The 12,674-nt window shown below is 36.8% G+C and overlaps 1 protein-coding gene across 2 annotated transcripts in view; it reads right to left on the reverse strand.

The window, feature by feature from the left end:
- btbd11b (BTB (POZ) domain containing 11b) overlaps positions 1 to 12,674 on the reverse strand; it is a 79,195-nt gene that overhangs the window by 3,237 nt on the left and 63,284 nt on the right. The window contains exons 6-16 of one of the 2 annotated variants that reach the window (XM_030136327.1): positions 11,885 to 11,974; positions 9,334 to 9,435; positions 8,063 to 8,156; positions 7,628 to 7,763; positions 5,921 to 6,141; positions 5,654 to 5,832; positions 4,226 to 4,331; positions 3,821 to 3,923; positions 2,298 to 2,379; positions 2,125 to 2,193; positions 1,804 to 1,917 (exon numbers count right to left, since the gene is read on the reverse strand). In XM_030136327.1, coding sequence (XP_029992187.1) covers positions 1,804 to 1,917; positions 2,125 to 2,193; positions 2,298 to 2,379; positions 3,821 to 3,923; positions 4,226 to 4,331; positions 5,654 to 5,832; positions 5,921 to 6,141; positions 7,628 to 7,763; positions 8,063 to 8,156; positions 9,334 to 9,435; positions 11,885 to 11,974 — 1,296 coding nt within the window. The remainder of the gene's footprint in view (positions 1 to 1,803; positions 1,918 to 2,124; positions 2,194 to 2,297; positions 2,380 to 3,820; positions 3,924 to 4,225; positions 4,332 to 5,653; positions 5,833 to 5,920; positions 6,142 to 7,627; positions 7,764 to 8,062; positions 8,157 to 9,333; positions 9,436 to 11,884; positions 11,975 to 12,674) is intronic. The other variant, XM_030136328.1, reaches the window with a different exon arrangement.

Raw genomic sequence — 12,674 nt, forward strand, 5'->3', positions numbered from 1 at the left:
ACTTAAAATAAGACACAATCACCTAAAGAGTAACTTGAAAGTGAGATATAAGAGCTTATTTTTAGACAATAGATCTTGAAAATCTCATTTCAAGAAATCTTACCAAGATAATTTTCACTTGTTCCATTGGCAGATCTTTTTGCTTAATTCAAGATTTTTTTTGCTTAATTCAATCGAAAAATCTGAGATAAGTGAAAATTATATTGGTAAGATTTCTCGAAATAAGATTTTCAAGATCTATTGTCTAAAAATAAGTTCTTATATCTCACTTACAAGTTACTCTTTAGATGATTATGTCTTATTTTAAGTGTGATGAGATATTTTGACTACAAATGAGAAAAATACACTTGGTAAGATTTTGATTTTTGCAGTGTAAGCTTAAGGTATGATCAACTTCAGTCAAATTTATTTTTATTATATGCAACTCAGGCATTTTGCAGAGAAAACATCTCATTCTGTACTTGTCGCACTCTTTAGAAACTGCTTATTGCAAAATTTGTACATTACTTTTCTAAAGTATCTGGATCTGTCAGCTCTATTGAGGAGCCTTGAAAAATGAAAATCAGTACTGCTGTGACAAATCTAATATTGAGGGCCGTACTTCCTGTATTCATCATTTCTCAATAAACATCAGAGACAGGTTAACTGAGTTCAAGATGATCCACCGTTTTCATTATTAATAGTACGTTATTCATTATATCTCTTAATCTACCCATTAAGATTTTTTTTGGTGTTTACAGTAGGATTCTTCTTCCATTTATTCTTCCTTCACATATTGGATGTAACAGCTCTATGGTGGGAATGGTACTAAAAATTCTCAAAGATTGGATGGTGTGAGCTTGATTGTGCCTCAGAATATGAGAATTAGTTTTAGTTATGTATATGGATGAACTGTGATCTAATGTAAAATGCCAACATTTTAAAGTAGAAAAGCACTCGGAGAGCGCAGACCTTCGCCAAGGCAGATCAGCCCCCCCCCCCAAGGTTTGTCTGTCTGGCTGTCTGTCTGTCTGTCTGTGTGCAAGATAACTCAAAAAGTTATGGACGGATTTGGATGAAAATTTCAGGAAATGTTGATACTGGCACAAGGAACAAATGATTAAATTTTGGTGGTGATTGGGGAGGGGGTGGGGGGAGGGGCATGGGGGCCCACTGATCTGCCTTGGCAGAGGTCTGCGTTCTCTTTTCTAGAAAAGCACTTGGAGAGTCCATAACTTTTTGAGTTATCTTGCACACAGACAGACAGACAAACAAACAGATAAACCAACGCCAGCAAAAACATAACCTCCTTGGTGGAGGTAATGATTTATTACTTCCGCCAAAGAACGGCAGAGGTTATGTTTTCATCGGGTTTTGTCTGTCTGTCTGTCTGTCTGTTGGTTTGTTTGTCTGTTAATAAGATAACTCAAAAAGTTATGGATGGATTTGGATGAAATTTTCAGGAAATGTTGATACTGGCACAAGGAACAAATTAATGCATTTTGGTGGTGATGGGGGGGCTGATCTGCCCTGGCAGAGGTCTGTGCTCTCCCAGCGCTTTTCTAGTTTTCATTTTTTTCACTCTGTTGTGCTTGATGAGTTACATGAGCTTCTGTGTGTTTGATATGGGATAAAGAACTTTCCTTGTCATTATTTCCCTACCCCATGGATGTGTGGGTGCTCATTTAAGCTGAGTGTGTTTTTTATTATTTATATAGCACTGAAAATAATATTTAAAATTAGGTTTTGCACGCAGTCTGGAATCTACTTTGTACCGTACAATAGGCATTACAGCGTTGTTGCTCTATTCTATTACATCTGTACCTTGGTGTGGTTGTAGATCTCTACACACGTTTCAGTGTTGATGTTCTTGGAGCAGATAATCTCGCAGTGCCTCTGCAGCGCCTCCAACTGGAAGAACTTGGCAGCAGATAGAAGCTGAAAAAAAACAAAACACAATCATCTCAAAGACAATAAAGGTAGATCATGAGATTTTTTTTTAAAAAAAGTGACATTTTCATAATGAATAGATGGATTATTAATTATTTTGTGCTATAATGGTTCTGTTCAGGGGAGAGTTCATCATTTGCAGTGAGTAATACTGGCAGGTTTACAGCCAAATCTAACCTTATATTATAACCTTACCTCCATAATGTCAGTGTTCCTGATGTGCAGAGCTTCAGTTCCTCCACAGTAGAGATACTGCATGACCAGCTAAAAGACATTAAAGGTACCACACACACGGATGAATTCACAATGAAATAATATAGAGAGGTTAATGTGGAATCCAAAACGACTTTCTTGCTCACGCACATTACCTGGAAAATGTGATATTTGACATTGCTGATTTCAATGCACGTGTTTTCACCACAAGGTCTGTTTGCTAGAAGAGATTTGAACCTTGACAGAAAGATATAAAAGGACACATAAAAAGAGAGAAATTACAGTTCCGGGAGAATTAAAAGTTAGTTCATTTTTTAAAAATCTGTTCACAATTTTAACACTCTAGGAAAAGGAATAAATCATAAAAATATAGTAGAGAGCATCAGCTTATGGCAGCTTATGAGTCAGAGTGCAATAAACCATGATTTAAAGGGTTAAACCTGAGTTATTTGATGTTTCCTCTGGGGAAGTGTTGTCAACAAAGAATCAACATCACGTTCCACTGATGTATCATTTCCCTTCAGTCATTTTATGACGTAATTGATTGGATATTGTCAATGTAGACACCATTTAATACCAAATGACCATTTTTTAGTGTAAAAATGACCTGTGAACGTATGGTCTTTCTGAAATTGTTCCCTTCTAGTAACTAGATAGTGAAGATCTATCATTATAACATTTTAAAGCCATATAAACCCTAGTGTTTTTAACAGTAATGTCACAAAAAGAGAAATATTAGGAATAAATGGTAAAAATACAGTAGAGAGCATCAGGTTATGGCACAGAGTAAGAGTGCAATAAACCATGATTTAAAGGGTTAAACCTGAGTTATTTGATGTTTCCCCTGGGGAAGTGTTGTCAGCAAAGAATCAACATCACGTTCCACTGATGTGTCATTTTCCTTCAGTCATTTTACAACATAATTGATTGGATATTGTCATGTAGATACCATTTAATACCAAATGACCATTTTTTAGAGAAAAAATTACCAGTGAACATATGGACTTTCTGAAATTGTTCCCTTTTAGTAACTAGATTGTGAAGATCTATCATTACAACATTTTAAAGCCACATAAACCCTTGTATTTTTAACAGTGATTTCACAAAAAGAGAAATATTAGGGATAAATAGTAAAACTACAGTAGAGAGCATCAGCTTATGGCATAGTCAGAATGCAATAAACCATGATTTAAAGGGTTAAACCTGAGTTATTTGATGTTTCCTCTGGGGAAGTGTTGTCAGCAAAGAATCAACATCACATTCGACTGATGTGTCATTTCCCTTCAGTCATTTTACGATGCAATTGATTGGATATTGTCGATGTAAAATAATATGAAAGTGGAATAGACATGCTGTCAGGATCTCAAGAGCAGTAAAATGACTTTATGGATCTACAGGAAGGAATGACTGGTAGTGACACATCTCAAGAGTAAAATTAAAACATCTTACTGGCAAACTATGCATCATCACAAAAAAGAATTTAAGAGTCAAAGCGTTGTATTGCCTTCCATTTTGTGGACTGTGGCATTTTGTGACATCTAGTAAATGAATATGTGAATTTATCCTTCTATACCTTCCATTATGTGTAGCCTGCTGGGTCACCTATATAATTCAGGACCTTTAAACATATTATATAGTTGAGCTTCTTCTATGCTGAAGTGAAGATACTTAAGCCTACCTGTTAGAGGCTGTGAAGAGCAGGACTTTGTGGGCGTAAAAAGGCTTCCCTTCTACCAAAAAGGTCACGTCTGACATCTCTTTATTGTTCAAGAAGTGAGGATCTGAAACACACAGGACCAGGAAAATTATTCATTTATTTATTATCATAAAAACAAACAAAACACACGCACAAATAAATGGGTTAGCAATACAATACATTTTTGCCTCTCTTTCATTTATGATGCCGTTTCTATTCCATTCACTGAACACTAGGTGGCGTCACCTCTATGCGCTTCCCATTCATTTTAGTTTTTCACTCAAAACTATGCATTTCAGTAGAATCTCAACAACACACTTATAATGCAATATTGATTTGACCATAATTACAAGACTATCCTTTGAAGCTTTAAAGACAGGCTCTCACCCAGGCGTGACGACTGCTTCCTCTTAATCTCTGCGAGTTTTGGGATGGGGTACGGGCCATAACACTGGGTGAAGATTGCAGACAGCTGCTGGCTAATCACCTCATTCTAATTAAAGTAAGACAGAGGGAGAGAAAAACAATATTAGAAGATAAGGACAGCTTTTAGGTGAACTACGTCAGTGAATGTTATGTAAGAACGTAACTACTTTATAACTTTTACTCCTACGTAAACAGTATTATCAGTGTAATAATAGCCCCTGCTGATTAATATCTAATTCAGTATTATATTAGTCAAAGAAATGTGCAGAGAAAGACTATTTAAGGATGATTTTTAGATTAAGGCTTAATTTTCCAGTAGAGATTTCTTGAATGTGAAGCACGGTGCTATTATAGGACTCTCTGGGAAGGAGCATGACAGGATCTTCTTACCTTTATATCTAATTTAAACTTTTATGTGTTTCAGTACCTGTGTGTGTGCGCAAATGTGTGGGTGCTACAGCAGAGGATGGAGCATTGCTATTGAGCTGCAGCAGCGGTGCACAATAAACCCTGTGCGTAGTCAGGCTATGTGCTCCTACTGAAGCATGACGCCAACAAATAGATGTTAACAACCACTGATTCAATAACCAACAAATATGCATTTCTGCATTTTCCAACGCTTTCACTGACTCCAGTCAAGCGCAAATCTCGTGGTAATGTAAGGAGGTAAAATCTTTACACTCTTGCTGGGTAGAGTCTCCAGACGAGAGTCTAAGGAAAGATGAACAGCCTCTTCTTTGAAGTCTCTGGCCCTCATGGCAGGGCAAACAGTGTCAGAGATCCCTGAGGGCCCTCGGAGAGATGAGGGTCACTGCCCCCGCCATACATCAACCAAGACAGAGACAAGGACTGACACTGCAGTAATCCACTGAAGGCTGAGATGCCTGGAGTGTGTAATGTAAGTATATGTATGAGAGAGTCACATTGTTGATGTGGGTTTGTATAAGCATGTGTGTCTGTTTATGTGTATTATTTATGTATGTAAGCTCTATCTGTTTTTTGTTTTTTTTTGCTTTTTTTCTCATTTTAGCAACGACAGCAAAACTCATCATGCCAACAGGGTAGTGATAAATACAAAGCAAAGACAAAGCAAACAGAGGTGTCAGATGGGACAATGATGTGCTGTTTTAGATCTAATATAGTCCACCTAGGGGGTAATGAGTCAGAGAGGAGCTAGGGGGCATATCATAAATCATTATCATTTTAGATAATTGATATTGAGCAGACCTCTGGGGCTCTGTCAGTCTGTGAGAGACTGATGACCTGACTACCGAATGATAATCACTCAATACGAAAGAGGAGGATCACACAATAGCTAGGAAAGGAAACAAATATATCTGAAATTACATGCGAGTAAAATAGATAAAGATGCCACAGACTGTGTAGTACCTTGCTGGCTCTAAGGATCTGGAACATGAGAGGCAGACCATGTGTAATGAGCTCCTCAGTGTACTCTTCTTCCTCGATGCAGCTGAACTCTTTTAGAAGACCCTGGATGAGTGGCCGGCGGTGCTGATGGAAGCATGTACGCAGAGACTCAAGCCAAGTGTGCAAAGTCCACGGCACACCTGAGGAAAATAAATGAAATATACCCATAGCATATAAAGCACATCCAGACACCACACACATGCTGCATACCGAATGCACAAAACTAACCCAGGCTTCGTATATCTATGGTGATATCGACGTGACCGTGTTCTGCACTGTGATACATGGCTTCTTTCAGGGCTTTAAGTTTGGCCTTCCCAGTTCGTATCAGGTCGATCTGAGACGGAGTTCTCTCCTCCAGCTCTGAACCCTCTGCAAGAATCTCTTCCAGGGACAAGACATCTCCTTTTCCCTTCTCTGTATGTGATAACAGCTTACGGAAAACATTTCTAGAAGAAAAAAAGAGCAAAATCAGAAAATGAATTCAGTTTAATTACACTGCAGATATTATAGCATAGTGGCATTAAAACTGTTTTATTCACTTTTTTGCCCTGTTGCTTTGGTGGTACTATCATTCATTGTTTGACCCTTTCATGCATACTGGTCACTACAGTGGACAGCTATTCTGCAGCTGTTCTCTTGTATATTCATGGGTTTTGTTGTTTTATTTGCATATCAGCCAACACAGTAGATGCTTAGGCACCATCTCATACACAGCAATTGATACAATTACTGTAAATTTGCTGTTGTTGATCAACCTGATCTGCAGTAACATGTTTGAGTGTAAATCAATTGCTAGTTGTTATTAGACTATAATTAACAGTTTTCTTAAAATGTTTGTTTTTGCATATTACTTCCATAAAGTGAGTAATAACTAGTATCAGAGTATGCTAAAATGTGACAAAATATCAGATTAGCTGCATTAAAAATATATTTATTTCATAGTTTTCACTCAGTATATCACTTTCCATTATTGTGTTTCAAATACATGTTTCTTTGCTTCAAAATATTAAACACATTGTGTCCAGCCAAGTTGACACTTTTGTAACTCCATAAAAAATAGGTTCATTACTAAAATTTCAATCACATTTGTTTTTTCATGCCCAAAGAGGAATAAAAACACTCAGGAAAAAAAAAAAATTAACTAAGGTTGTCATAATTCATGCATCAAAGGGTTAATGTATTAAAGGATTGTGTTTTCTATAACATTAACTATATTCATTTATGTATGTGAGGGCTTATACAGTTTACAGCTGCACCAATTTGTCAAAAAAGCAGATAAATAAATCATATCTTTTAAAAATGTCAATACAGAGTTTGGTTATGCTTTATTAGACAAGTTAACAAAGCATTTAGGCAAGCTTATTTCAGTAATAGTATTTAATGAAAACTAAATACCTCTTCATAGTCATGGTGTTATTGCTATTTATGTAATAGACCATTGGCACAGATTTAATAAAAACCAGCAAAAAAAAAAGAACAAACAAAACAACATGAATTTTGAAAAAACAATAAATTGAATGAAATGTTGGCTTTTAATGCCTATTATTATCTTGGTACATCTTGGAGAAATACAGCTCTCATTATGATGTGAAGTGAACAAAATGTAAGCGCTTTTATCCAGCATTTCACATATGCTTGCTGACTCTAGCCTCCACAATATGCAATCAAAGTCAAACTAATCTGTGGAGGAACACAACAGCAAAAACACAGAGAAACAGCAGGAGTTTAGTCACGCAGTGATAAACATGTAATATGGCACAAACCAATTCAGTAGAGCTAAGGAGTCAATTTTATGGACATGCACTGCTGAATTTTTGTTTGTGCATAAACAAGATTTATGCTGAATGTACAATATAAGCTGAGTTAGCTCCATCTATTTCTTCATTTTTGAGCGTGTAGTGATTACTGAATGTGAACCTGTGTGTATCCCACCTGTGTCCATGTGCGGCTGCCAGGCTGTAGGAGTTCATGTCGCCCTGTGGAGCGGTGGAAATGCCATTACGGTACATGGTTCCCACCATGGGGTCCGCTCCCCGTTCCAACAGTAAACTCACTAGTTCAAAGTTACCTGAGCGTAAGAAAGAATTGGCAAAGCTTATACACAGACACAACATGATTAAACATCAATAATTCAACAAAGAGAAAGATGAAAGTGAGGCTTTATTATTTGTTTTCTATGTATTTATTCATCTTTATTTTTCCAGCCTCCAGGAAAAATGCACCTCTGAAGCAACAGCTTTGCCAGTAATCATGCTGGCAGTTAGGAGTTATTATCTGCTGCTTATAGTTGGCCAGCTGGTGTTGTCAGCATGGTGCATTACAGTTGGACATGAGGCGGAGGATGGGAGTCATGCTGCGTATCCGTACCTGCAGCAGCCGCCAGCTGCAGTGGGGTCTCGGTGTAGTTCTCCATCCCGTCTTGCAGGGACCCCTCCACGTTGGCTTTGGCATCCAGCAGCAGCTACAAGGGTTGGGCGAGGACAAGGAGGAGTATGATGGAAAAGAAAGGACGAGAGATGGACGGAGACATGAAGACATAAGGGAAAGGAGAAGAGGAAAAGACAGCCCTTTGAAAAAAACTTTTTTATCCAGTCGTTGATGCATATACCTGTTTAATCTGTTAGGGAAATAATAATAATTCAGTATTTACACAGGTAATTTGTATAAATGCATGAACAGAGCTAGTATTTAGTTTTCATTTTGTTGATACCTACTCTATATTCATAAAAATTTCCACCCTTTTAAGAATACATGGTGGGTCAAGAATAAAAAATAAAATATAATTTATTTGCCCATAATAAAATTACCTTATTTATGGGTAAATAAATTAATAAGCACAATAAATAAATCCAATAGCAGAATATTCACTTTCTAATGTGATAAATAATTTGTTTAATATTTGTAAAGATGGCGTACTTTTTAATAGTAATTGAAATTCTTTTATGAGTCTTCTTTCATCTCCATAAACTCTAGTATTACAAATTTAACTCTGGTAAATAAGGCTGCAGATTTATCGGGGGTATAATATTTAGACATCTGAGACCATGTTCTCAGCCAGAGATCAATTTGATCCTACTTCCATTAGGTGAAAAATGACTTAAAACGCATATATTTGAAAACCGTAAAATAATCACATATTTAATGACAATAAACATATATAGTCTTTACCCAGAGATCACATTGTGGTGCACATGGCTTAAAAATGTTCCATCTCTGGAATCTAATGATTCAAAATCCAGTGGGCAGATCATTTAGAGGACAAACTCAATTAGTGAAATGAGTTCAATAACAATTAGACCACTGTTTTTCCACTTTCCACTCCCTAATTGTGGTCTGATCCATTTGCCCAAAAATTCAAATTGACAGGAGGAGGCCATGTTCACCACATCTGACTGGGTAAATGTCCTCTTCAAAGACAAACCCATTAAATTGTACATGACACAAACAATCTCAACAATTTCATTTATGCAAAAAAAAAAAAAAAAGAGAGAGAGACTGGAGAAAACTCGTCGTGGCAACCCATTATCATCATCACCACCAAAAACTGTTGATGACAAAAATGACAATGATGGCCAGTCATGAGCTGAAGCACAACGAGAGGTCATGAGAGAATCACAGGTGAGAGAGGACGTCACTACCTGCACCACAGGCACATGTCCGTGTAACACAGCGAAAGTGAGGGGCGTCGCCTGCCGCGTTTCGGGAAAGACTGAGGGGTGCTTGTGCACTGAGTTTGGCACCTGGGGAAGGGACACAAGTAGGTAGGTTTGGGTAGGAAGGAGGGAAGGGGGGTTGGGATAAACGTGAGAGGGAGGTGAGGGAGAGAGATATGAAGCCATTAAAACTACGTCATGGCCTACGGAGCACAAGACAAGCAGCTGCAGGGAGAAGAGGGGGGACAGGAACTTCTACAGGAAAACTAGAGTAATTAACTGGGAACCCTGGGGCTGCAGAGGACATCCTGTCACTGCACTTGCCTTCTAATGAACACAATGGATTGATCTGTCTAGTTAGGCTTCGTCCTAATGGTTTTATTCTGATCTTTCCACCCTCCAACTGTGGTTTCTCTGACAGGGCTCTGACCTGATCTCTGTGGTCTGGGACACTGGAAGCCTGAAGTGACACGTTAAGCCAAATGACAGCATGACATACATGAGTCACAGTCACATGAACAAAGCACAAAGGCACATATTTTGGTCATTGATTTAATATTTATCATTTTGATGGAATTTGGACAACATATGATAGTGGAAAAAAGTTTTGGACACATTTAAAATTTTGCACAGTCTCAGATATTATTATCAATTTGTTTTGTTTTCTTTCATTTGAATCCTAATTATTTCATGAATGCTGAGTACTTTTACTTTTTGTTAAGAATCTGACTTGTTTTTGTTTACTTTAATTTAGTTGCAGTGTTTGTTTTATTAATAGAAGTAGAGGTTAGGAAGAAAAACATCAGATAAAATTTACAAATCCATTGTTTATATGAAGTCTCATTTTGTGCTCAGCCATTTTATTATATGTATCTTGTAAGCCATGAACCATTCACAGTGTTTTATGTGTTTATGTGTTTATGCATTTGGCAAATGCTTTTTTCCAAAGCGACTTACAGGGGAAAACCAATCAAATCACTCAGTCAATCAAATTTTATTTATATAGCGCCAGATCACAACAAAAAAGTTATCTAATGACACTTTATATATAGAGTTGGTCAAAACCAGACTCTAAGACAATTTACAGAAACCCAACAGAATCAGTTTTAGTTTGTGATGCATTGTTCGTTGAGAGTTTTTATTTAGTTGGGTTTTTTTTTTAGATTTTTATTTTAATTTTTTTTATCACTAACATTTTTTATTAACTTTTTCCAAACATATCACATCATCACACATCAAATACTAACATTAGAGCATTGGTAAATTACCCACCCGTAACCAGAAGAGGTTTTCATATTGATATTGTGGCTTTTATCCCACACACATCAACTTTGAGAATCCATGTAATATATACATAGATCATAAATATCTACACAGAGGCATCTAATCATAATATGCACACATGCATACATAAGGTATGTGATCATTGTCTTTTCAGTGTGAATCCTCTTAGCCTTTCGTCTTTGAGATCTAAAGATTCCAGGTATTTACTCCATTTCAAATATGTTTCTGTCTTGTCCTGCATCCTATATGACATTCTTTCATAGGCCGTTACTTTTCCAACTTCCATCATCCATTCCTGGAACGGAGATTCACCATATTTCTTCTAGTTGTTCATTATAATTTGTCATCTAGTCATTAGAACAGTCTATTCAGTAGATTTTTTATTTTTATCTTAATTAACAAAGCCACTTTTTCGCTGCTCATTTTACCTTCTGTCACAGTTTCCACTCATCAGTGGCAAATATTTTCAGCATTTAAAACCAAGATGCACACTTTGCAAAAATTCTTTCTGAAATTGTGCCTGTATATTTTCACAGTGCTTTGTGCTTTGGCCAGGAGTTATGAAGGCAGTGGGCTAAAGATGAACTCTGACACAGTTTCTGATGGGATATGACGTTGTAGAGGTGACTAATGAAGACAAGGATCATGAGGTTATAGCATAATGACCTCCCTGATGTCAGCAAAGACTCAGTGGATGCCATCTTTATTCCATGACGACTCTATGAGTTTTTTAGTTTTCTTTTATATAAGGAAACTTCACTTTCACTTTTTCCCTGAGAGAGGAAAAAAGTGAGTCAATGTGGACTTTATGTCATGTCTTCTGCTGTAAACCTAGGTGGTGCCATTGCACATGTAATTACAGAAAAGCTATAATCAGTCTCTCTGCTCTGACAGAACTCACAGCGCCTCATGATCCTCAGCTTTTATACAATGAAATGGAAATGAGGGTGATATGTTTGGTTTTCTCCAAATCATTACATTAATTTCAAGACCACAAATAAAACTAAACATAGTGTAGAAACATGTGAATCAAAAGCCCATTGTATTTTATCATTAAAAAAAAAAAAATACCCCACCTTAACCATTAGGATTCTTCCACGCTTACATAAGAGGATTTTAAGTAACACTGGGTATAACACACAACAAACACTATGGAACACTTATTTTCAGACAAGGACACTGTGGGATTAATTTAACTTTGATGTACCAGTGTCAAAACCAGAGAAGCAGCACAGACTTCATCACCACTGACCTCGCTGTTAATGTCAGCTCCTGCATCCAGCAGCATTTGTACCATGGCCTCGTCTCCACGGACGCAGGCGTACATCAGCGGGGTCATTCCCTATACCGGAATACATCCAGAAAGGAAGAATATTTATTTCATTTCAATGCATCATATTATTAATGCACTATATATCACAATTAAAACTCCAACTCACCTTCTAAAATAGAAAATGTCAATGAAATGCAATTTTTTGTTTCATATTTAGGATATTTTTTGTAATAAATAACAACCACAAAGCAAGCTGGAACTTTTGTGTTACTATAAACTTTAATACTCCAGACACCTGAAGTTTCATAGAAGTAATGTTCTGGTATTAATCGATGTTTTACAGGTTGTGAATCAATATCTCCTCTGTTTGGGCCATCAGGGATATGAGCAGAGCTGTCTGACAGAAACATAGTGAATTCTGAGAGTTTCTGCCTAAAATTACTGCACTTGTTGATTTTCCCATACAAATAATTACTAGCATTCCCTGAAGATATTCTGAACTGGACCTGATACTCATGATATAATACAGAATTCTTTGGCAGGTGAGCTGTGGGAAAAACTATGTCAGAATAAGCTTTTATATGTGGGTGCGTCTATGAAACTGGTCCCTAAAACCAGGACATGGGGGCTAAAAATTCAAACCAGATGTAGACTAATGTTATGAACCAAGTTTGGAAGCACTCTGGGTCTATTTTAAAAATAAATACTTAATGAGATGAAAGGGAAACTATTTTTCAGATAAAACACATTTTTACATTATTTTACATTA

This window comes from Sphaeramia orbicularis, chromosome 6 (genome assembly GCF_902148855.1).
Source record: "Sphaeramia orbicularis chromosome 6, fSphaOr1.1, whole genome shotgun sequence".
NCBI lineage: Eukaryota > Metazoa > Chordata > Actinopteri > Kurtiformes > Apogonidae > Sphaeramia > Sphaeramia orbicularis.